At 49.7% G+C, this 24,142-nt stretch overlaps 1 protein-coding gene across 1 annotated transcript in view; it reads left to right on the top strand.

Annotated features, from left to right (window-relative positions):
• The window catches only part of LOC143927099 (NACHT and WD repeat domain-containing protein 2-like), a 40,282-nt gene extending 16,495 nt beyond the window's left edge, over positions 1-23,787 (top strand). Inside the window, exons 2-4 of the mRNA XM_077451054.1 lie at positions 3,963-4,051; positions 23,540-23,656; positions 23,761-23,787. Of these exons, the coding sequence (XP_077307180.1) occupies positions 3,963-4,051; positions 23,540-23,656; positions 23,761-23,787 (233 nt within the window). The remainder of the gene's footprint in view (positions 1-3,962; positions 4,052-23,539; positions 23,657-23,760) is intronic.
• Positions 23,788-24,142: the final 355 nt, after the last annotated feature.

Raw genomic sequence — 24,142 nt, 5'->3', positions numbered from 1 at the left:
GTGCTTCTAAATGTGGGGAACCCCTCCTGTGACGGATACGGAACTTACAACAGGTTTAGAACCATAGTTTTGATGGCGGTAAGGGTATTGGTGGGTAAACTTTCAAAAAGGGCTCATTCACACATGTTGATGTGCTTTGTATTGCAGTGCATTAAACAGCCCATTTAATAGGGAGAAAGGGCCCTTAATGGTGATTTCTTAAAAGCTTATTTTTTTTTTTCAATGCCTCCATTAAAAGTCTGTGACATAGAACACTGTGAAGAATGTCACCAGCACGGCAAGCTGGAGACAATAATTCATTATGAATTACTTTTTCAGGTTGGATGGCCTCCTGGTTCCAGTCTGGTTTAGTATGTAATATGACCTTCCAGGTATTCTTTCCGATCACCATGTACACTATATTACCAAAAGTATTGTGACGCTTGCCTTTGTGCGCACTTGAAATTTAATGGCATCCCAGCCTTAGTCTGTAGGGTTCAATATTGAGTTGGCCCACCCTTTGCAGCTATACCAGCTTCAACTCTTCTGGGAAGGCTGTCCACAAGGTTTAGGAGTGTGCCTATGGGACTGTTTGACCATTCTTCCAGAAGAGCATTTGTGAGGTCAGGCACTGATGTTGGACCAGAAGGCCTGGCTCGCAGTCTCCGCTCTAAATCATCCCAAAGGAGTTTTATCAGGCTGTGGTTAGAACTCTGTGCAGGCCAGTCAAGTTCCTCCACCCCAAACTCATCCAAGTCTTCATGGGTGTTGCTTTATGCACTGGTCCAAATCATTAGGTGGAGGGGGGATTATGGCGTGGGGCTGTTTTTTAAAGGGTTGGGCTTGGCCCCTTAGTTCCAGTGAAGGGAACTCTTAAGGCATGAGCATACCAGGACATTTTGGACAATTTCATGCTCCCAACTTTGCGGGAACAGTTTGGGGATGGCCCCTTCCTGTTCCAACATGAGTGCTCACAAGTGCACAAAGCAAGGTCCATAAAGACACGGATGAGAGAGTTTGGGGTGGAGGAACATGACTGGCCTGCACAGAGTCTTGAACTCAAGATGATAGAACACCTTTGGGATGAATTTGAGCGGAGACTGCAAGCCAGCACTTCTCATCCAACATCAGTGCCTGACCTCCCAAATGTGCTTTTGGAAGAATGGTCAAACATTCCCATAGACACACTCCTAAACCTTGTTGACAGCCTTCCCAGAAGAGTTGAAGCTGTTATAGCTGCAAAGGGTGGGCCAACTCAATATTGAACCCTACAGACTAAGAATGGGATGCCATTAAAGTTCATGTGTGTGTAAAGGCAGGTGTCCCAGTACCATTGGTAATATAGTGTATTTGAAGCTGCAGAGTGCAAGGAATTTTACTAAGGCTTCCAGATTTTCTCCTGTCTAAAATTTGTTGGGATATATTAAATGTGTTGTGTCCTGTATTCTGAGAGGCAGAGTAGTTATAAAGTGCTTTATTAACACGTTCAGGTATCCATAAAGCAGGGGCAGGTTACTGAGTATATCATAGCAGGAATGCCGCGTACACACGATCAGACTATTGAGTGGACTTGGACAATTTGACCGTGTGTGGGCTCCAGCGGACTTTTTTTCCCCAAAAGTCCAGCGGACTTTGAAAGAAGACGTGACTCAAAATTGTCCGCTGGACTCGGCTTTCCAGCGGACAATCCGCTTGTCTGTGTGCTAGTCCACCGGACTTTCCAAATGAACAGACTAGCCAACAAATGGACTAAAGTCCGTTCATTTTGAACATGACTTGAGGTAAAATGGTACTATAGAAGGAAGTCAATGTCGCCGCTTTCATTGGCGAGATTGACACCTTGCGAGCCCGTTGCCTTGTATAGGTTTTAAGGGTAACCCCTATTGGGAAAAACGGTGTGGGGATCCCCCCAAAGTCCATACCAGACCCTTATCCGAGCACTCAGCCCGGCCGGTCAGGAAATGGGTTGGGGACGAGCGAGCGCTTCTCCCCCCCCTCCTGAACCATACCAGGTGGCGTGCCCTCAACATGGGGGGGCGGGTGCTTTGGGGAAGAGGGGGCCCCCACCCCAAAGCACCTTGTCCCCATGTTGATGAGGACAAGGTCCTCTTCCCGACAACCCTGGCCGTTGGTTGTTGGGGTCTGCGGGTGGGGGGCTTATCGGATCCGGGAGCCCCCTTTAATAAGGGGGCCCCCAGATCCCTGCCCATCACCCTATGTGAATGAGTATGGGGTACATCGTAGCCCTACCCATTCACCTGGGGGGAAAAGTGGCAATAAAAACACAACACCCGGTGACCCCTTCCCTTATGCCTATATAAGTCACCGCGCAACATGTCCCCGGCATTACAGCGGGAGAAAGTGTTGTGTCAACATCGGAAGAAGAGAAGTAAGAAGAAGAAGACTGCGGTGGCAACAGCAAACGAGAAGACTGGGCCAACGCTAGTAAAAGAGCTGGAAGAAGATAGCGGAGGACCCCGCCAGAAGAACTGGAGAGCGGTAGAAGAGACCGGAAAGCGCAGAGAAGTCGGAAGAAGACCCCTGAAGTCGGAAGAAGACCCCTGGACGGCAAAGACAACGAAGGAGAAAGCTGGGCTCCTCTGCTAGCAAAAGAACGGCAAAAGAGCAGAAGATAGCGGAGTAGCCCGGCGAGAAGACCCCCGAAGTCCAAAGAAGACCCCCGGAGCTGCCTAATAAACTACTTTAAAAACCTGTGTTTTTTTATTGCCACTTTTTCCCTCAGGTGAATGGGTAGGGGTACGATGTACCCCATACTCATTCACATAGGGTGGGGGTCCGGGATCTGGGGCCCCCCTTATTAAAGCGGGCTCCCGGATTCCGATAAGCCCAATGCCCGCATACCCCGACAACCAACAGCCAGGGTTGTCGGGAAGAGGCCCTTTTCCTCATCAACATGGGGACAAGGTGCTTTGGGGTGGGGGGCTGCAGGGCCCCCCTTCCTCAAAGCACCCACCCCCCATGTTAAGGGCACGCGGCCTGGTACGGTTCAAGAGGGGGGTGCTCGCTCGTCCCCATCCCCTTTCCTGACTGGCCGGGCTGCATGCTCGGATAAGGGTCATTTTTGGCGTAGGGGTTACCCTTAAAACCCATACCAGGCGACGGGCCTTGCAAGGAGTCAATCTCGCCGACACTGACTTCCCTCTCTAGTCCCATCGTATCTCAAGTCACGTTCAAAATTAACGGACTAGTCCATGTGTGGGCTAGTCCGTTCATTTGGAAAGTCCGGCGGACCTCCACCAAAAGTCCGACGGATTGTCTGCCTGAAAAGTCCGGTCGTGTGTGGGCAAGTCCGCTCGTTCAGAAAGTCCGGCGGACCTCCGCTGGAAAGTCCGGCGGATTGTCTGCCGGACTAAGTCCGCCAGATAGTCTGATCATGTGTACTGGGCAGAACAGGAACTAAAACTCACTTGAACAGAGAATTGAAAGTATTATACATATAACAACTGTAAATAGTGACATCTACAGGCCAGAGGTATGAACACAACAGTATACCATGCCACAATGTTTTGGGGAGGTTTTTCGGTTAATGTAGAGAAGGCTTAAAACCATGGTGGTGTATGTATTGCTGTGTTTGTCCGATTGGGGAGATCTTCATTTTGAGATGCAACAAGAAGTGAAAGGGAATCGTTTCAATGTCAAGGGAGGCCAGGAAGTCCTGCCGCTGGGGTTTTACCACTATTGCCACAAGGAGAACTGGAGTCATTAAGCACAGCCCATTGTGGCTCTCCTGGTAGTAGTACAGCATTGTAATGAGCATTTTCCCCAATGACCCCCAATAAATAGGTTTTTTTTTTTTTCAGGGCTTTCTAGAGACCTAAAAATTATTTCGGGGTTCCTCTAGGGTAGAAAGGTTGAGAAAGGCTGACGATGACAATACACAAGTGGGGGTGTCAGTTTTGTGAAAGATCTGTAAGATCAGAATTCCTTTTTAAACATTAAGCCTTGTAATAATTCTTTTTCAGAATCGGAGTGGGAGAGAGCTGCACTGCGCACAGATGTCTACCCAAAACTACGGGAATATTGCAGACACAAGTACGGCCTGGAATTCCAGGTAAGTGATCTCTGGAAGATTCTTACTATCTGTTCATATATACACTATGTTGCCAAAAGTATTGGGACGGCTGCCCTTACACACACATTATTTTACAGGATTTATAAAGCGCCAACAGTTTACACAGCGATTTACAACTTGAGGGTAGACAGTACAAATACAATACACTTTAATACAGTAGGAATCAAAGGGCCCTGGTTCTTGGAGCTTACAATCTAAGATGAATTTAAAGGCATCCCAGTCTCAGTCCGTAGGGTTCAATATTGAGTTGGCCCACCCTTTGCTGCTATAACAGTTTCAAGTCTTCTGGGAAGGCTGTCAACAAGGTTTAGGAGTGTGTCTATGGGAATGTTTGACCATTATTCAAGAAGCGCATTTGTGAGGTCAGGCACTGATGTTAGACGAGAAGTCCTGGCTCTCAGTCTCTGCTCTAATTCATCCCAAAGGTGTTTTATCGGGTTGAGGTCAGGACTCTGTGCAGGCCAGTCAAGTTCCTCCACCCCAAACGCACTCATCCATGTTTTTATGGACCTTGTTTGTGCACTGGTCCAAATCATTTGGTGGAGGGGGAATTATGGTCTGGGGTTGTTTTTCAGGGGTTGGACTTGGCCCCTTAGTTCCAGTGAAGAGAACTTTTAAGGCATCAGCATACCAAGACATTTTGGACAATTTCATGCTCCCATCTTTGTGGGATTAGTTTGGGGATGGCCCCTTCCTGTTCCAACACACACCAGTGCACAAAGCAAGGTCCATGAAGACCTGGATGAGCGAGTTTGGGGTGGAGAAACTTGACTGGCCTGCACCTCAACCCGATAAAACACCTTTGGGATAAAGTAGAGCGGAGACTGCAAGCCAGGCCTTCTCGTCCACATCAGTGCCTGACCTCACGAATGCTCTTCTGGAAGAATGGTCAAACATTCCCATATACACAATCTTAAACCTTGTGGGCAGGCTTCACAGAAGAGTTGAAGGTGGTATAGCTGAAAAAGGTGGGCCAACTCAATATTGAACAATACAGACTAAAGCTGGCCATACACCTATAGATTATCTGCAGATTTTCTATGGTTAGATGGAAAAAGTGGGAGATTCCTCCATCCACACAGTTTAGCTAACATGGAGAAATCTGTTGCACTTTTCCATCTAACCATAGAAAATCTGCAGATAATCTATAGGTGTATGGCCAGCTTTAGACTGGAATGCCATAAAATTTCATGTGCGTGTAAAGGCAGGTGTCCCAATACTTTTGGTAATATAGTGTAGGTGTCCAACAGTGCTATAGGATTTTGAGGGCCAGAAAGCTTTTAGATAAGATTTAGATAATAAGTGAATTGCGGTTGTTCTTGGGTGAAGTTTAGATTGTTCTCTTTCCCAGAATGTAATCTAATGCCGCGTACACACGGTCAAACTGTATGACGTACTTAGTCTGGCGGAAAAGTACGCCAGACTGTCCGTCGGAATTTCCGAACGGGCTACTTGCCCACACACGGCACTTTTTGAGCGGACTAATACGGCGTACTAAGTCCGCCGTACTATCTGCCCTACTTTTGAAATGAACGGACTCGCCCACACACGCGGAGGAAAGTCCGCTCATTTCGAGCGCGTCTCCAGGTAGGCGGGGCCCGCGAAGGAGACGTCGCTGGCCCTGCCGCCTGGTATGGACTTAAAGGGGAACCCCAACGCCAAAAAAAATCGGCGTGGGGGTCCCCCCCAAGTCCACAACAGACCCTTGTCCGAGCACGCTACCCGGCCGGCCAGGAAAGGGGGGCGAGCGAGCGCCCCCCCTCCTGAGCCGTACCAGGCCGCGTGCCCTCAACATGGGGGGGTGCCTTGGGGAAGGGGGGGGCGCGCGGCCCCCCCCACCCCAAAGCACCTTGTCCCCATGTTGATGAGGACAAGGGCCTCTTCCCGACAACCCTGGCCGTTGGTTGTCGGGGTCTGCGGGCGGGGGGCTTATCGGAATCCGGGAGCCCCCTTTAATAAGGGGGCCCCCGGATACCGGCCCCCCACCCTATGTGAATGAGTATGGGGTACAATGTACCCCTACCCATTCACCTGTAAAATAAAAGTACAAAAAAAAACACAACACACGAGATAAAATACTTTATTGCACAGCTCCGGGGGTCTTCCGTCTTCGGGGGTCTTCTCGCCGGACTCCTTCGCTATCTTCTTGTAGCTCTTTTGCTAGTGGAGGAGTCCGGCTTTCTTCCTCGCCGCCGGCCTCTTCTCCTGACTTCGGGGGTCTTGTCCCCCTCTTCGGTTCTTCTGCCGGGCCACCGCCGCCGCCTTCCGTTCTTCTTCTTCTTCTTCTCCTTCTTCTCTAGGAGATGTTGACTCGACGATCTCTCCGGCCACAATGCCAGGGCCACGCTGCGCGGCCACTTATATAGGGACAAGGGGCGGTGTCACATGGCTTTATGTCACATGGGTTGGTCACATGGGTTGATGTCACATGGGGACTATGACATCGTAAGGGGGCGGGGTCACCATGTGACACCAACCCATGTGACATAAAGCCATGTGACACCGCCCCTTGTCCCTATATAAGTGGCCGCGCAGCGCGGCCCTGGCATTGTGGCCGGAAGACCCCCGAAGACGGAAGACCCCCGGAGCTGTGCAATAAAGTATTTTATCTCGTGTGTTGTGTTTTTTTTTGTACTTTTATTTTACAGGTGAATGGGTAGGGGTACATTGTACCCCATACTCATTCACATAGGGTGGGGGGCCGGTATCCGGGGGCCCCCTTATTAAAGGGGGCTCCCGGATTCCGATAAGCCCCCGCCCGCAGACCCCGACAACCAACGGCCAGGGTTGTCGGGAAGAGGCCCTTGTCCTCATCAACATGGGGACAAGGTGCTTTGGGGTGGGGGGGCCGCGCGGCCCCCCCTTCCCCAAAGCACCCCCCCATGTTGAGGGCACGCGGCCTGGTACGGCTCAGGAGGGGGGGGCGCTCGCTCGCCCCCCTTTCCTGGCCGGCTGGGTAGCGTGCTCGGACAAGGGTCTGTTGTGGACTTGGGGGGGACCCCCACGCCGATTTTTTTCGGCGTTGGGGTTCCCCTTTAAGTCCATACCAGGCGGCGGGGCCAGCGACGTCTCCTTCGCGGGCCCCGCCTACCTGGATACCCGCTCGAAATGAGCGGACTTTTCTCCGGGCTGGAAAAGTCCGCTCATTTCAAAAGTACGGCGGACTGGCATACACGCGGCCAGATTGTCCGCCGAAATGTGAGTCCGACGGACAGAATTTTGAAAAAAACGAAATTCTTAGTACGCCGGACTGCACGCTGAAAAAGTCTGCTGAAGCCCACACACGAGCGGACTGTCCGCTGAAATGTGTTTCGGCGGACTAAGTACGCCATACAGTCTGCCCGTGTGTACGCGGCATAAGAGTGTTGGCAAGACTTTGCCGAAGACAGGTGAGAGAGAATCTCCTAGAACTAAACGGACTTCAAAGGCAGACATTGCATTACTGGGATCCAGGCGTAGATCCTAGGGGTCAGGCGGAGGTTGCAAGATACAATATAATTGGGACATCTACAATATATTTTCCTTTTCCTATTGTGGACTCTTAGAAGGTGCCACATCTTTTTCCTATTTCTGTGATGGTTGCAAGATATGAGTATTGATTCCTGAGGGCCACCAAGAGTTCCAAAGCCTGGCTACCCTCCAGACAATAATGGCGCCCTATAAAATGGCTATAAAAAAGCGCTATAAAAAAGAATGACGATTTTGAAAAACAAACAATATTTTTTCCTTTTTGCTATAAAACATATTCAATAATAAATATAAAAAGTCCATTTTTTTTCGTATATTTATCCCAGTATGTATTCTTCTACATATTTATGGTTAAAAAATCCCATTAAGCGTATATTGACTGATTTGCACAAAAGTTATAGCGTCTAAAAACTATGAGATACATACTAGAATTTTTATTTATTTATATATTTATACTAGTAATAGCAGCAATCAGCGACATATAACAGGACTGCGATATTGTGGCAGACAGTCTGACATGAACTGACACTTTGTGGGGACCAGTGATCAGTGCTAAAAATATGAACTGTCACTGTACTAATGACACGGGCTGGGAAGAGGTTAAACATCCAGGGCAATCAAAGAGTTAAATGTGTGCCTAGCCAGTGTTTGTTTGCGTGATGCTTTTACTAAGGGATGTGCTGGATTTTATTTCCTGCTTTGCAGGGAAACAAAATCCAGCCCATCCCTGCTGACAGGACAGAGCTCTGCCTTGTTTACATAGACAGAGCTCTGTTCTGTCTTTCTCCTCGCCGATCAGTGGGTGTCAGTGGCCATCCACCTTCCCCCATGGATCGTCTTGTGCTGTGTCTAATCACAGAACAGCCGGAGCCCCCTACCTGGAAGTTCACAGGAGAGACGCTTTCCTGACGTACTCCTATGTGAGGTGGTGGGTGGGCAGTTAAATACAACTTTGCCCAATTAGGTGATTTAGAGCTGCTATATGTCTGTATGTAATTCTTGAGTTTTCCAGACATCCAGTGGGGCGAACAACCCTTGTTGCCTGGATTTATGTCCACCTTAAAGCAGAACATTTAGTAACTGCATTAATACATTTCTTGCATGTCACAAAAAAATGCAAAAGTATCACTTTTCAAAAATGCTCCACCTTTTATCATTAGAAAGTCATCCAGTGACTTAGACTAGGCAGAGATGGTGCTATTAGTCTGCTGCAGGTATGAGGTAGCATTTCCTCAGTCTGCTCTCCTCTAGATGGTGCCATTACACTGCTACGGGTAGGGCGTAGCATTTCCTCGGTCTCCTCTCCCCTATATTGTGTCATTAGTCTGCTGTAGGTAGGAAGTAGCATTTCCTCTGTCTCCTCTCTCCTAGATGGTACCATTAGTATGCTTCAGGTAGGAGGTAGCATTTCCTTGATCCCCTCTCCCCCAGATGGTGCCATTAGTCTGCTGCAGGTAGCATTTGCTTGGTCTCCTCTCCCCTAGATGGTACCATTAGTATGCTGCAGGTAGGAGGTAGCATTTCCTCTGTCTCCTCTCCCCTAGCTGGTGCCATGAGTATGCTGCAGGTTGGAGGTAGCATTTCCTCAGTCTCATCTCCCCTAGATGGTGCCATGAGTATGCTGCACATAGGAGGTAGCATTTACTTAGTCTCCTCTCCCCTAGATGGTGCCATTAGTCTGCTGCAGGTAGGAGGTAGCATTTCCTCGGTCCACTCTCCCCTAGATGGTGCCATTAGTCTGCTACAGGTAGCATTCCCTTGGTCTCCTCTCCCCTAGATGGTGCCATAAGTATGCTGCAGGTAAGAGGTAGATTTTCCACGGTCTCCTCTCCCCTAGAAGGTTCCATGAGTATGCTGCACATAGGAGGTAGCATTTAATCAGTCTCCTCTCCCCTAGATGGTGCCATTAGTCTGCTGCAGATAGGCGGTAGCTATTCCTTGGCCTCCTCTCCCCTAGTAATCAATACAACAATATTGTAACTTTGTAACAAGTCACAAGGTGACGTGTGGTCTTCAGACATTTATGAACACCACCAAGAACTGCACAGGCGCTAGAATTTACATGACTGTGAAGTCTCTGAGCCAGCTTCTCAGTATAGGAAGTAGATGGAGACTGTGGAGGATGCCTAAACAAATCTGGCTCAGTCCTTAGGGAGAGAAAAGCAGATGAAAGCATTGTCAGGGGGAATACTGTGATATATTAGGCCCATGTTCATTGAAAGCAAATGATGCCCTTTCTTTCCAAAGCCTCTTCCACAAATAGCCCCAGTTCAGCTGCAGTGCCCAGGGTGAGCAATCAATGAGCAGAGGTTGTGGAGAAGTAATAATAGGTCAAATAAAACGACACGTGGAAGAAAATTGTACTACTGGATGGTGATCTTCTCCCCATACATCTTTGGTTTTGATTGTGAGTAGGGATGAGCCGAACACCCCCCGGTTCGGTTCGCACCAGAACTTGCGAACGACCCCCGCGTTCGGTACGAACGTTAGAACCCCATTGAAGTCTATGGGACTCGAACGTTCGAATTGGAAAGTGCTAATTTTAACGGCTAATATGCAAGATACTGTCCTAAAAAGGGTTTGGCGACCTGCCTCCTGCCTCAGGGGACATGGGTCACTGCAAAAAAAGTTTTAAAAACTACCGTTTTGGCGGGAGCACTGATTTTAATGACGATTAAAGTGAAAAAAAAAAAGTGAAATATTCCTTTAAATATGGTGCCTGGGGGGTGTCTGTAGTATGCCTGTGAAGTGCCACGTGTTTCCCGTGTTTAGAACAGTCCCTGCACAAAATGACATTAAACGGAAATAACACCATTTAAAACTGCTTGCGGTTTTAATGTTATATCTGGTTCCTGCAATATGGTTGAAAATCATTCAGAAAAATGGCATGGGTAGCCCTCCCTGCCCATTACCAGCCCCTTTGGGTTTCGTACGCATATTAAGGGGAACCCCGTACCCATATTAAAAAAAAGGAAATGCGTGTGGCCCCCAGGCCCTATATACTCAGAACAGCAGTATACAGGCGGTGCAAACAAGACAGGGACTGTGTAGGTTTGTTGTGTTAAGTTGAATCTGTTTGTAATTTTCAACTGGTACATTTTTAACCACTTTCAGACCGGACCATTTTGCTGGTAAATGACCAGAGGTCTTTTTACACTTTGGCACTGCGCTGCTTTAACTGGTAATTGCGCGGTCATGCAATGTTGTACCCAAACAAAATTTGCGTCCTTTTCTTCCCACAAATAGAGCTTTCTTTTGATGGTATTTGATTGCCTCTGCGATTTTTATTTTTTGCGATATAAACGTAAAAAGACCGCAAATTTTGAAAAAAAATGATATTTTCTACTTTTTGTTATTAGAAAAATCCAATAAACTCAATTTTAGTCATACATTTAGGCCAAAATGTATTCAGCCACATGTCTTTGGTAAAAAAAAAGTCAATAATTGTATATTTATTGGTTTGCGCAAAAGTTGTCACATCTACAAACTAAGGTACGTTTTCTGGAATTTACGCAGCTTTTAGTTTACGACTGCCTATCTCATTTCTTGAGGTGCTAAAATGGCAGGGCAGTACAAAACCCCCCCAAATGACCCCATTTTGGAAAGTAGACCCCCTAAGGAAATTGATAAGAGGCATGTTGAGCCCATTGAATATTTTATTTTTTTGCCTCAAGCGATTGAATAATGACAAAAAAAAAAATTTTTTTTTTTTTTACACAAAGTTGTCACTAAATGATATATTGCTCACACATGCTATGGGCGTATGTGAAATGACACCCCAAAATAAATTCTGCTGCTTCTCCTGAGTATGGGGATACCACATATGTGGGACTTTTTGGGAGCCTAGCCGCGTACGGGGCCCCGAAAACCAAGCACCGCCTTCAGGCTTTCTAAGGGCGTAAATTTTTGAGTTCACGTCTCACTACCTATTACAGTTTTGAAGGCCATAAAATGCCAAGATGGCACAAAACCCCCACAAATGACCCCATTTTAGAAAGTAGACACCCCAAGCTATTTGCTGAGAGGCATGTTGAGTTCATGGAATATTTTATATTTTGCCACAAGTTGCGGGAAAATTACAAACTTTTTTTTTTTTTTTTTTTTTTTTAACAAAGTTGTCACTAAATGATATATTGCTCATGCATGCCATGGGCATATGTGAAATGACACCCCAAAATAAATTCTGCTGCTTCTCCTGAGTACGGGGATACCACATATGTGGGACTTTTTGGGAGCCTAGCCGCGTACGGGGCCCCGAAAACCAAGCACCGCCTTCAGGCTTTCTAAGGGCGTAAATTTTTGAGTTCACTTCTCACTACCTATTACAGTTTTGAAGGCCATAAAATGCCAAGATGGCACAAAACCCCCACAAATGACCCCATTTTAGAAAGTAGACACCCCAAGCTATTTGCTGAGAGGCATGTTGAGTCCATGGAATATTTTATATTTTGCCACAAGTTGCGGGAAAATTACAAACTTTTTTTTTTTTTTTTTTCACAAAGTTGTCACTAAATGATATATTGCTCACGCATGCCATGGGCATATGTGAAATGACTCCCCAAAATAAATTCTGCTGCTTCTCCTGAGTATGGGGATACCACATATGTGGGACTTTTTGGGAGCCTAGCCGCGTACGGGGCCCCGAAAACCAAGCACCGCCTTCAGGCTTTCTAAGGGCGTTACAGTTTTGAAGGCCATAAAATGCCAAGATGGCACAAACCCCCCCCAAATGACCCCATTTTGGAAAGTAGACACCCCTAAATTTAGGGGTACACTAGTGAGACTAGGTAATAAATGGCGGGTTCCCTGAAACTATAAAAAAATAACTAACCAACCAGCGTCACCTGTAACAGTTATATGGTGATCACTGGTGAAAGGGTTAACTAGGGGGCAATTAGGGGGCTTTATGCGGTAGTATATGGGGGTCCCTGGCGCTATAAAAAGCTTCAGCGAACCTAAATACCTACCTGCCTAACTAGCGTCACCTGTGACACTAATACAGCGATCAGAAAAACGATCGCTTATTAGGCTGGGTTCACACTGGAGCGATGCGGGAACGCCACGAATGCGCGGCGGGTTCCCGCATCGCATGCCTCCCGGCGGCAGTTCACACTGCCCTATGCGAACTGCTGGGAGTGTCAGTGAAATGTTACTGACACCCCCAGATCAGTTCGCATATCGCAGTGCGATCTGCAAACTCGGATCGCATGGTGTGAACACCCATGCGATCCGATTCTGCTGCGGGACAAAAAAAGGGTCCCGTGCGAATTTGCGGCGGGTGCGGCGAATGGCTGAACTCGAATCGCACAGAGATCGGATGTGATTTGCACTGCAGTGCGGTGCGAATCACATCCGTTCTCATAAACCGCTGCAATGTGAACCCAGCCTTAGTGACACTGGCGACGGGGGGTGATCACGGGGTTAAACCTTTATTGGGGGGGTTAGGGGGGTACCTTATAACTAAAGGGGGCTAACCCTAACTGCCCTAACAGTTATTAGTCACAAATGACACCCGCCGGGTGATCAGGGGGTTAAACCTTTATTAGGTAATAAATGGCGGGTGCCCTGAAACTATAAAAAAATAACTAACCAACCAGCGTCACCTGTAACAGTTATATGGTGATCACTGGTGAAAGGGTTAACTAGGGGGCAATCAGGGGGCTTTATGCGGTAGTATATGGGGGTCCCTGGCGCTATAAAAAGCTGCGGCGAACCTAAATACCTACCTGCCTAACTAGCGTCACCTGTGACACTAATACGGCGATCAGAAAAATGATTGCTTATTAGGCTGGGTTCACACTGGAGCGATGCGGAAACGCCGCGAATCCGCGGCGGGTTCCCGCATCGCATGCCTCCCGGCGGCAGTTCACACTGCCCTATGCGAACTGCTGGGAGTGTCAGTGAAATGTTACTGACACCCCCAGATCAGTTCGCATATCGCAGTGCGATCTGCAAACTCGGATCGCATGGTGTGAACACCCATGCGATCCGATTCTGCTGCGGGCCAAAAAAAGGGTCCCGTGCGAATTTGCGGCGGGTGCGGCGGGTGTGGCGGGTGCGGCGGGTGCGGTGAATGGCTGAACTCGAATCGCACAGAGATCGGATGTGATTTGCACTGCAGTGCGGTGCGAATCACATTCGTTCTCATAAACCGCTGCAATGTGAACCCAGCCTTAGTGACACTGGCGACGGGGGGTGATCACGGGGTTAAATCTTTATTGGGGGGGTTAGGGGGGTACATTAGAACTAAAGGGGGCTAACTCTAACTGCCCTAACAGTTATTACAGTCACAAATGACACCAATGCAAAAAAAAAAAAAAAAAAAAAAAAAAATGACATTGGTGTCACTGTGACTGGGGGGCAGGGGTAATTGGGGGGGTAAAGGGGGGTAAAGGGGGGGTGTGAGTGTGCCTGGCATGTTCTACTGTGTGTGTAGAGTGTTGGTGCAACTTACTGATCCGCTCTCCTCCGTGTCGGAACGAAAAATACCGACACGGAGGAGAGAATACATCACTTCCTCTCCTGTGTTTACATTACAGGAGAGGAAGTGATGTCACCGGGGATTTCTATTCGTCGGGAGCGATCGCGAGGGGGTGGCCATGAATGAATGGCCGTCCCCTCGTCCGGGATCGCTCCCGAACGAATACCGACCGCCGCAGGCACCGGGCGGGGGCCCGATCGGGCCCCCGACCCGCGGGAGGCAAGGGACGTACATGTATGTCCTTATGCCTGCCCGTGCCATTGTACCGACGTACATCGGCGTGCGGCGGTCGGCAACTGGTTAAAGTGTAGCTCCAGTCAAAAAAACTATTTTTAAGCTTTTTGGAAAACATAGGGAAGGGTTATCACCCCTGTATAATTTGTTTTGTCGTCCATCTTTTTTCATCTCACTTGCTGTTGTCTCCTTCCGTTTGCAAGTAGGAGATGTTTGTAAATTGGATGTTTGAAAGTAGGGGCCTGCCCTATATGCTCTGCAGAAATGGCGGAACAAGGTGTTGGTTTTGCAACAACATTGTAAGCCCTCAAAGTGACTCTTGGTGGGCGCTGGAGCGCCCTGCTGTGAACGATTATATCAAGAATTGTAATTACATGCCATTGTTGAACAGTAGTAGAAAAATTGACCTTTGGTGGTTGTGGTGCTGGTGCCACAACACTATAAGTCCTCACCGTTACTCTGGGTGGGCACAGGAAGGGGCCCTCCTGTGAAATATTATATCAAGAATTGTAATTACATGTCCCTGTTAAACAGGGGCAGAAAAATTGGGCCTTAGGCACTGGTGCCATCACACTGCAACCTCTGCCATATACTCTAGTTTTATTGCAGGAATTAGCCCTGCTGCAAAGCATTGCATCAAAAATTTTACTTAAACGCTCCTGCTAAACAGGGGCAGAAAAATTGGGCCTTAGGCACTGGTGCCATCACACTGCAACCTCTGCCATATACTCTAGTTTTATTGCAGGAATTAGCCCTGCTGCAAAGCATTGCATCAAAAATTTTACTTAAACGCTCCTGTTAAACAGGGGCAGAAAAATTGGACCTTAGGCACTGGTGCCATCACACTGCAACCTCTGCCATATACTCTAGTTTTATTGCAGGAATTAGCCCTGCTGCAAAGCATTGCATCAAAAATTGTACTTAAACGCCCCTGTTAAACAGGGGCAGAAAAATTGAGCCTTAGGCACTGGTGCCATCACACTGCAACCTCTGCCATATACTCTAGTTTTATTGCAGGAATTAGCCCTGCTGCAAAGCATTGCATCAAAAATTGTACTTAAACGCCCCTGTTAAACAGGGGCAGAAAAATTGGGCCTTAGGCACTGGTGCCATCACACTGCAACCTCTGCCATACACTCTAGTTTTATTGCAGGAATTAGCCCTGCTGCAAAGCATTGCATCAAAAATTGTACTTAAACGCCCCTGTTAAACAGGGGCAGAAAAATTGGGCCTTAGGCACTGGTGCCATCACACTGCAACCTCTGCCATACACTCTAGTTTTATTGCAGGAATTAGCCCTGCTGCAAAGCATTGCATCAAAAATTGTACTTAAACGCCCCTGTTAAACAGGGGCAGAAAAATTGGGCCTTAGGCACTGGTGCCATCACCCTGCAACCTCTGCCATACACTCTAGTTTTATTGCAGGAATTAGCCCTGCTGCAAAGCATTGCATCAAAAATTGTACTTAAACGCCCCTGTTAAACAGGGGCAGAAAAATTGGGCCTTAGGCACTGGTGCCATCACACTGCAACCTCTGCCATACACTCTAGTTTTATTGCAGGAATTAGCCCTGCTGCAAAGCATTGCATCAAAAATTGTACTTAAACGCCCCTGTTAAACAGGGGCAGAAAAATTGGGCCTTAGGCACTGGTGCCATCACACTGCAACCTCTGCCATACACTCTAGTTTTATTGCAGGAATTAGCCCTGCTGCAAAGCATTGCATCAAAAATTGTACTTAAACGCCCCTGTTAAACAGGGGCAGAAAAATTGGGCCTTAGGCACTGGTGCCATCACACTGCAACCTCTGCCATATACTCTAGTTTTATTGCAGGAATTAGCCCTGCTGCAAAGCATTGCATCAAAAATTGTACTTAAACGCCCCTGTTAAACAGGGGCAGAAATATTGGGCCTTAGGCACTGGTGCCATCACACTGCAACCTCTGCCATATACTCTAGTTTTATTGCAGGAATTAGCCCTGCTGCAAAGCATTGCATCAAAAATTGTACTTAAACGCCCCTGTTAAACAGGGGCAGAAAAATTGGGCCTTAGGCACTGGTGCCATCACACTGCAACCTCTGCCATATACTCTAGTTTTATTGCAGGAATTAGCCCTGCTGCAAAGCATTGCATCAAAAATTGTACTTAAACGCCCCTGTTAAACAGGGGCAGAAAAATTGGGCTGCTGGCATCACCCAGAACCAAAAATGTTCTTCCAACATATCAGCGGAGGAGGAAAAGGATAGACAATCAACATAACAGGACAGTCACTCAGCATCAGCATAGGCAGTCTTGAAGGGATGTGGTATTTCAAAAAAAATTATTCGGTTACATCAGCTTCAGGTGCTTGGTAGCTGTGGGTGATCCAAGACTGATTCATCTTGATGAAGGTCAGTCGATCAACTGATTCGGTGGACAGGCGCACCCTGTGATCGGTAACGAAGCCACCAGCAGCACTGAAGGTGCGTTCCGAAAGAACGCTGGATGCAGGACAGGCCAGTAGCTCAATTGCATACTGTGCAAGCTCTGGCCAGTGATCCATCCTCAAGACCCAGTAAGCCAGAGGATTTTCAGTGGGAAAGGTGTCCAAGTCTGACCTTGCCCCTAGGTATTCCTGCACCATGTAAATTAGACGCTGGCGATGGGTGCTGGAACCAATCATACCATGGGGCTGCGGACTAAAAAATTGTCTGAAAGCATCAGTCAGACGGCCACCTTCTCCACCGCTCCTTCTGACTGATGCCTCAGCAACACGTTGTCCAGGACCAGGAGTTTGTGACCTCCCAGTCTCTGGGAACGCGTTGCACAGAGCTTTCTGCAAGCCTCCCGGAGATGTCTCATCCTCTGCTCCCTCTGCGATGGCAAGATAAGGTCGGCAACCTTACCCTTGTACCGTGGATCAAAGAGAGTGGCCAGCCAGTAATGGTCCCTCTCCTTGATCCGAAGAATACGAGGATCCTTCCGCAGGCTTTGCAGGATCAGGGAGGCCATGCAGCGTAGGTTAGCTGAGGCATTCGGTCCGGAGTCCTCTGGGTCACTAAGGACAACATGATCCGCAGCTACCTCCTCCCAGCCACGTACAAGTCCACGTGTTTCTTGGGACTGTAAATCATCCCTATAAGACTGCTGCTGCTGATGCTGATGCTGAGTGCCAGCCTCCACCTCCATGCTGACACAATCATCCTCCTCCTCCTCTTCCTCCTCCTCACCCTCTTCCTGTGTGATGGGTGGCACAGCAGGAACACTGTCTGGATAAAGGGGGCCTTGAGAGGCAAGGAAGTCCTCCTCTTCCTGCCTCTGTTCTGCCTCAAGTGCCCTGTCCATTATTCCACGCAGCGTATGCTCCAAGAGGTGGACAAGAGGTACAGTGTCACTGATGCATGCACTGTCACTGCTCACCATCCTTGTGGCCTCCTCAAACGGTGACAGGACAGTGCATGCATCCCTGATCATGCCCCACTGGCGTGGTGAGAAAAAACCAAGCTCCCCTGACCCTGTCCTGGTGCCGTAGTCGCACAGGTACTCATTGATGGCCCTCTGCTGCGTGTGCAGCCGCTGCAGCATGGCCAATGTTGAGTTCCATCTGGTGGGCATGTCACATATAAGGCGGTTCTTGGGCAGGTTCAACTCCTTTTGGAGCTCAGCCAGCCGAGCACAGGCATTAAATGATCGGCGGAAATGCACACAGACTCTCCTGGCCTGTTTCAGGACATCCTGTAAGCCGGGGTACCTGCCCAAGAACCGCTGCACCACCAGGTTAAGGACGTGAGCTACACAGGGCACATGGGTCAGTTGTCCCTGTCGGAGGGCGGAGAGGAGGTTGGTGCCATTGTCGCAAACCACCATTCCTGGCTTAAGCTGGCGTGGCGTCAACCACCTCTCGGCCTGCCCCTGCAGAGCTGACAAAACATCCGCCCCAGTGTGGAGCACCGCTGGTTCTGAGGACAGAGCACTGGAAGAGGCCATGGAGGAAGAAGAAGAGAAGGGGGTGGAGGAGAGAGGTGTGTCACAACCAATAGTAGCATTTTGGAGGCGTGGTGGCGGAACAACCTCCAACACTACTGCACCTTGTCCTGCATCCTTCCCAGCAGCCAGAAGGGTGACCCAATGGGCCGTGAAAGACAGGTAACGTCCCTGTCCATGCCTGCTGGACCATGAGTCAGCGGTAATATGCACCTTACCGCTGACCGCCCTGTCCAGCGAGGCAAGGACATTGCCTTCCACATGCCGGTAGAGAGCCGGAATCGCCTTCCGTGAGAAAAAGTGGCGTTTGGGGACCTGCCACTGAGGAACCGCACATTGTACAAACTCACGGAAGGGGGCCGAGTCTACCAACTGAAAAGGCAGCAGTTGAAGTGCTAGCAATTTAGCCAAGCTAGCATTCAACCGCTGGGCATGTGGATGGCTGGGAGTAAACTTCTTCCGCCGGTCCAGCAGCTGGGGCAGGGACATTTGCCTGCTATAATCGGATGTGGATGTACCACTAGCAGAGTTCCCGGAAGCACTTGGCTGTGACACACCTAATTCTACACCTTCATTCCTCTCAGAGCAGGTTTCAGAGAGGACTGAAGGTCTAGTGGGGTTAGAGATGCCAGCTGATGAGGAGCAAGGAGAGGTCCGCTTTGTTCTTTGGTGTGGGTCTTTCAGGTACGCTTGCCAACGAGCTGCATGGCAGGTCAACATATGTCTGGTCAAGCATGTGGTGCCCAAGCGGCTGATGTTTTGGCCACGTGAGATACGCTTGAGACATATGTTGCAAATAGCAGCGGTGCGATCTGATGCACTCGTCTCAAAAAAGGCCCACACCAAAGAACTTTTAGAATAACGCGCAGAGGAAGCGCTCTGCGCAGGCGGAGCTCTGCGGTGTGATTCCGTCGGTGTGCTGCCCCTAAGCTGGCCCCCGGAGGGCATCCTGCCTTGTTGGACATGTGCCTCCTCCTCCTCCTCCTCCTCCTCCCTCCTTCCAGGCACCCACGTGGAGTCAGTGCCCTCATCATCCCCTCCCTCTTCATCGCTGTAGCAAACCTGGCAGTATGCTGCAGCTTGTGTAACATGACTGCCAGATTGCTGTGCTTCTTGAGCATCCTCTCTCTCTGCGCTCACGCTACTGCCTTCCTCTAGCTGAGTGTCATCATCAGAGCCCACCAAACACTGGGCATCCTCCTGGAGCATGTACCCAACACTGTGCTCAAAGAGTTCAGGAGACTCCTCAGGAGGACGTGGTGGGTCTAGGGAAGGAGTCACTGATGATGACATTGAGAGGAGGGACGACGATGTGTTGGCAGCTGCTTTTCTACTACCCTGAGACTGGGTGAGAGAGGATGAGGAGGATGAAGAGGGCTTGGTCATCCACTCTACCAAGTCGTTGGCATGTTGCGGTTCAACATGTCCAGCTGCAGAAAAGAAGGACAAGCATGTCCCATGGCCACGTGCTGATGACAATGCACCGCGTCCACGACCAGCACTGTTGTCTCTAGACACAGAGCCTGCTTGCCCTCTTTTATCGGCTCGCGCCTGTCTGCCTCTCCTTGCTGGCCTTCCAGACATGGTAATGGCCTGAAGGGAGTTGGGTAAAACAGTGGTTGGGTAGTTTATATTGTGCTGGAGGCACACAACACCCACTAACTCCTGCAGATGCCTTTTTTATAGAACAGCAGAGTTAAAGGGGTATATACAGATGTATACTGTGCTGTGCTGGAGGCACACACAACTTCCAATAACTCCCGCAGATGACAATCGGGCCCAAATAGAGAACAGCTATGTAGGTGGATAATAGCGGTATGTACTGGGTACAGAGCACGCACACAGCACGCACTATCTCCTGAGTGAGGCCGCGTACACACGGGCGGACTGTTCGCCCAACTTTGTCCGCTGAACAGTGTTTCAGCGGACAGTCCGCCCGTGTGTGGGCTTTCAGCGGACAGTTTCAGCGGACAGTTTGACGGACAAAGTCTTTCGGAAATTCCGAAAAACTGTCCGCTGAAACTTTGTTTGAGCGAACAGTCCGCCCGTGTGTAGGCTACTTTCGAAATGAGCAAACTGTTCCCGCTCGGAGGGAAGTCTGCTCATTTCGAGCGCGTGTGAAGGTAGGCGGGGCCCGCGACGGAGACGTCGCGGGCTCCGCCACCTGGAATGGACTTAAAGGGGAACCCCAACGCCGAAAAAAAACGGCGTGGGGGTCCCCCCAAAGTCCACAACAGACCCTTGTCCGAGCACGCTACCCGGCCAGCCAGGAAAGGGGGCGAGCGAGCGCGCCCCCCCTCCTGAGCCGTACCAGGCCGCGTGCCCTCAACATGGGGGGTGCCTTGGGGAAGGGGGGGCTGCGCGCCCCCCCCACCCCAAAGCACCTTGTCCCCATGTTGATGAGGACAAGGGCCTCTTCCCGACAACCCTGGCCGTTGGTTGTCGGGGTCTGCGGGCGGGGGGCTTATCGGAATCCGGGAGCCCCCTTTAAGAAGGGGGCCCCCGGATACCGGCCCCCCACCCTATGTGAATGAGTATGGGGTACAATGTACCCCTACCCATTCACCTGTAAAATAAAAGTACCCAAAAAAAAAACACAACACACGAGAAAAAATATTTTATTGCACAGCTCCGGGGGTCTTCCGTCTTCGGGGGTCTTCTCGCCGGACTCCTCCGCTATCTTCGTGTAGCTCTTTTGCTAGCGGAGGAGTCCGGCTTTCTTCCTCCCCGCCGCCGGCCTCTTCTCCCGACTTCGGGGGTCTTGTCCCCCTCTTCGGTTCTTCTGCCGGGCCACCGCGCCTTCTTGTAGCTCTTTTGCAGGCGGTGGCCCGGTCTTCTGTCGCCGCTGTCGCCGTCGCCGCCTTCCGTTCTTCTTCTTCTTCTTGTTCTTCTTCTTCTTCTCCAGGAGATGTTGACACGACGCTCTCTCCGGCCGGAATGCCAGAGCCGCCCTGCGCTGCCACTTATATAGTGACAATGGGGCGGTGTCACATGGTATATGTGACATGGGTTGGTCACATGGGTTGATGTCACATGGGGACTATGACATCGTAAGGGGGCGGGGTCACCATGTGACATCAACCCATGTGACCAACCCATGTGACATATACCATGTGACACCGCCCCATTGTCACTATATAAGTGGCAGCGCAGGGCGGCTCTGGCATTCCGGCCGGAGAGAGCGTCGTGTCAACATCTCCTGGAGAAGAAGAAGAAGAACAAGAAGAAGAAGAAGAATGGAAGGCGGCGACGGCGACAGCGGCGACAGAAGACCGGGCCACCGCCTGCAAAAGAGCTACAAGAAGGCGCGGTGGCCCGGCAGAAGAACCGAAGAGGGGGACAAGACCCCCGAAGTCGGGAGAAGAGGCCGGCGGCGGGGAGGAAGAAAGCCGGACTCCTCCGCTAGCAAAAGAGCTACACGAAGATAGCGGAGGAGTCCGGCGAGAAGACCCCCGAAGACGGAAGACCCCCGAAGACGGAAGACCCCCGGAGCTGTGCAATAAAATATTTTTTCTCGTGTGTTGTGTTTTTTTTTTGGGTACTTTTATTTTACAGGTGAATGGGTAGGGGTACATTGTACCCCATACTCATTCACATAGGGTGGGGGGCCGGTATCCGGGGGCCCCCTTCTTAAAGGGGGCTCCCGGATTCCGATAAGCCCCCCGCCCGCAGACCCCGACAACCAACGGCCAGGGTTGTCGGGAAGAGGCCCTTGTCCTCATCAACATGGGGACAAGGTGCTTTGGGGTGGGGGGGCCGCGCGGCCCCCCCTTCCCCAAGGCACCCCCCATGTTGAGGGCACGCGGCCTGGTACGGCTCAGGAGGGGGGGGCGCGCTCGCTCGCCCCCCCTTTCCTGGCCGGCCAGGTAGCGTGCTCGGACAAGGGTCTGTTGTGGACTTTGGGGGAACCCCCACGCCGATTTTTTTCGGCGTTGGGGTTCCCCTTTAAGTCCATTCCAGGCGGCGGTGCCCGCGACGTCTCCTTCGCGGGCCCCGCCTACCTGTACACGCGCTCGAAATGGGCGGACTTGCCTCCGCCTTACGTGGGCGAGTCCGTTCATTTCAAAAGTTGAGCGAACTGTTTGGCAAACAGTTCGCTGAAACAGTCCGCTCGTGTGTGGGCAAGTCCGCTCATGCAAATTTTGAGCGGACTGTTGCGGCAACTGTTTGACGAACAAAGTTTCAGCGAACAGTCCCCGCGTGTGTACGCGGCCTGACACTACTGACTGCAAGCTCTATTGTTAAAGATGGACCACTAGCTATATAGGTGAGGTGAATATCACGGTGTATACTGCGGTCAGGGCACGCAGACAATAACCAGAAAACAGCAGAGTTAAAGGGGTATATACAGATGTATACTGTGCTGTGCTGGAGGCACACACAACTTCCAATAACTCCCGCAGATGACAATCGGGCCCAAATAGAGAACAGCTATGTAGGTGGATAATAGCGGTATGTACTGGGTACAGAGCACGCACACAGCACGCACTATCTCCTGAGTGACACTACTGACTGCAAGCTCTATTGTTAAAGATGGACCACTAGCTATATAGGTGAGGGGAATATCACGGTGTATACTGCGGACAGGGCACGCAGACAATAACCAGAAAACAGCAGAGTTAAAGGGGTATATACAGATGTATACTGTGCTGTGCTGGAAGCACAGCACAACTTCCAATAACTCCTGCAGATGGCAAGTGGGCTCAAATAGAGAACAGCTATGTAGGTGTATATAGTGGTATGTACTGGGTACAGAGCACGCAGACAGCACGCACTAACACTACTGGCTGCAAGCTCTATTATTAAAGCTAGATCACTAGCTATATAGGTGAGGTGAATATAGTGGTGTATACTGCGGTCAGGGCACAGACAGTAACCACTACACAAGAGCAAAATAGTAAATCAGCCAAAAACGATTGGTGTGTAACTGTGTTGAAGGTACACAGAACACCCACTGCTTCAAATGCTAACAAACACTACACGAGGCCGCCTGAAAGGCGGCTTTATATAGTGTGGGGCGTGCACTACACAGGCTGAGCTATGATTGGCCACAGGCAGGATGCCTGTGTCTAACCATTGCTCTCCTCGCTGCTGGCGCTGCGATTGGCCAAGCATGCGGGTTCACATTTCATGCTTGGCCAATTGTGAGACAGCAATGCATTGCGCCATCGCAGTGCATTGTGGGCCACACGAATTTTGCCGCGAACGGCCCAAATGTTCGGAATTCGGCGAACGCACGAACGACCGATGTTCGAGTCGAACATGCGTTCGACTCGAACACGAAGCTCATCCCTAATTGTGAGTCTACCTTGTGATGTCAGGTGCTGGATGGCTATGATGGGATACACCCGGATGATCTCTACAGCGCTAAGATTCGGAAGATTCGCCATCAGCTGCTGGAAGAATGTATGAAGACCTCGGCTGGACCATGTTTTGTGGTAAGAACATTTGTTTAGAAAATAAAAAACAGAACTCTAATGACATGCTTATAAGAAGCGGGTGAATCTAGGCACACTTGATGTGCTATTTGCTTGGCTTAAAGATCTCATATGACATGCGTTTGGACTAAACGGTAAGAGTTTTAACTGATAATCAGTGGCAAATCACTTCTGTCTGCCAGGTGACACCACAAAAACATGGCGGGAAAATAAAAGGACTTTTTTCTATCTTGGATAGAGTAAGGGAGGGTTGTAACCCCTGTCAGTTTTTTTTATTTTGCTATCTTGAAAGGAGATTTCCCTTCACTTCCTGTCCCATATCCAAAACAGGAAGTTTGGAAATATCTCCAAAGTGAGGGAATTCCTGGTTGTCACCTGAACTAGTGTCCCCACTGGAAGATTTTCCCTTTATTACTTTTCTGGGACAAACCAAAATTTGAGATTTTCTGTCACTTTTACTGTTAGTGATAACGGTAAACCGGACAA

This window comes from Lithobates pipiens, unplaced genomic scaffold (assembly GCF_037356315.1).
Source record: "Lithobates pipiens isolate NorthernLeopardFrog02 unplaced genomic scaffold, aLitPip1_a1.2 Scaffold_23, whole genome shotgun sequence".
NCBI classification, from domain to species: Eukaryota; Metazoa; Chordata; class Amphibia; order Anura; family Ranidae; genus Lithobates; species Lithobates pipiens.
This window is presented reverse-complemented; position numbering and strand designations above follow the sequence as displayed.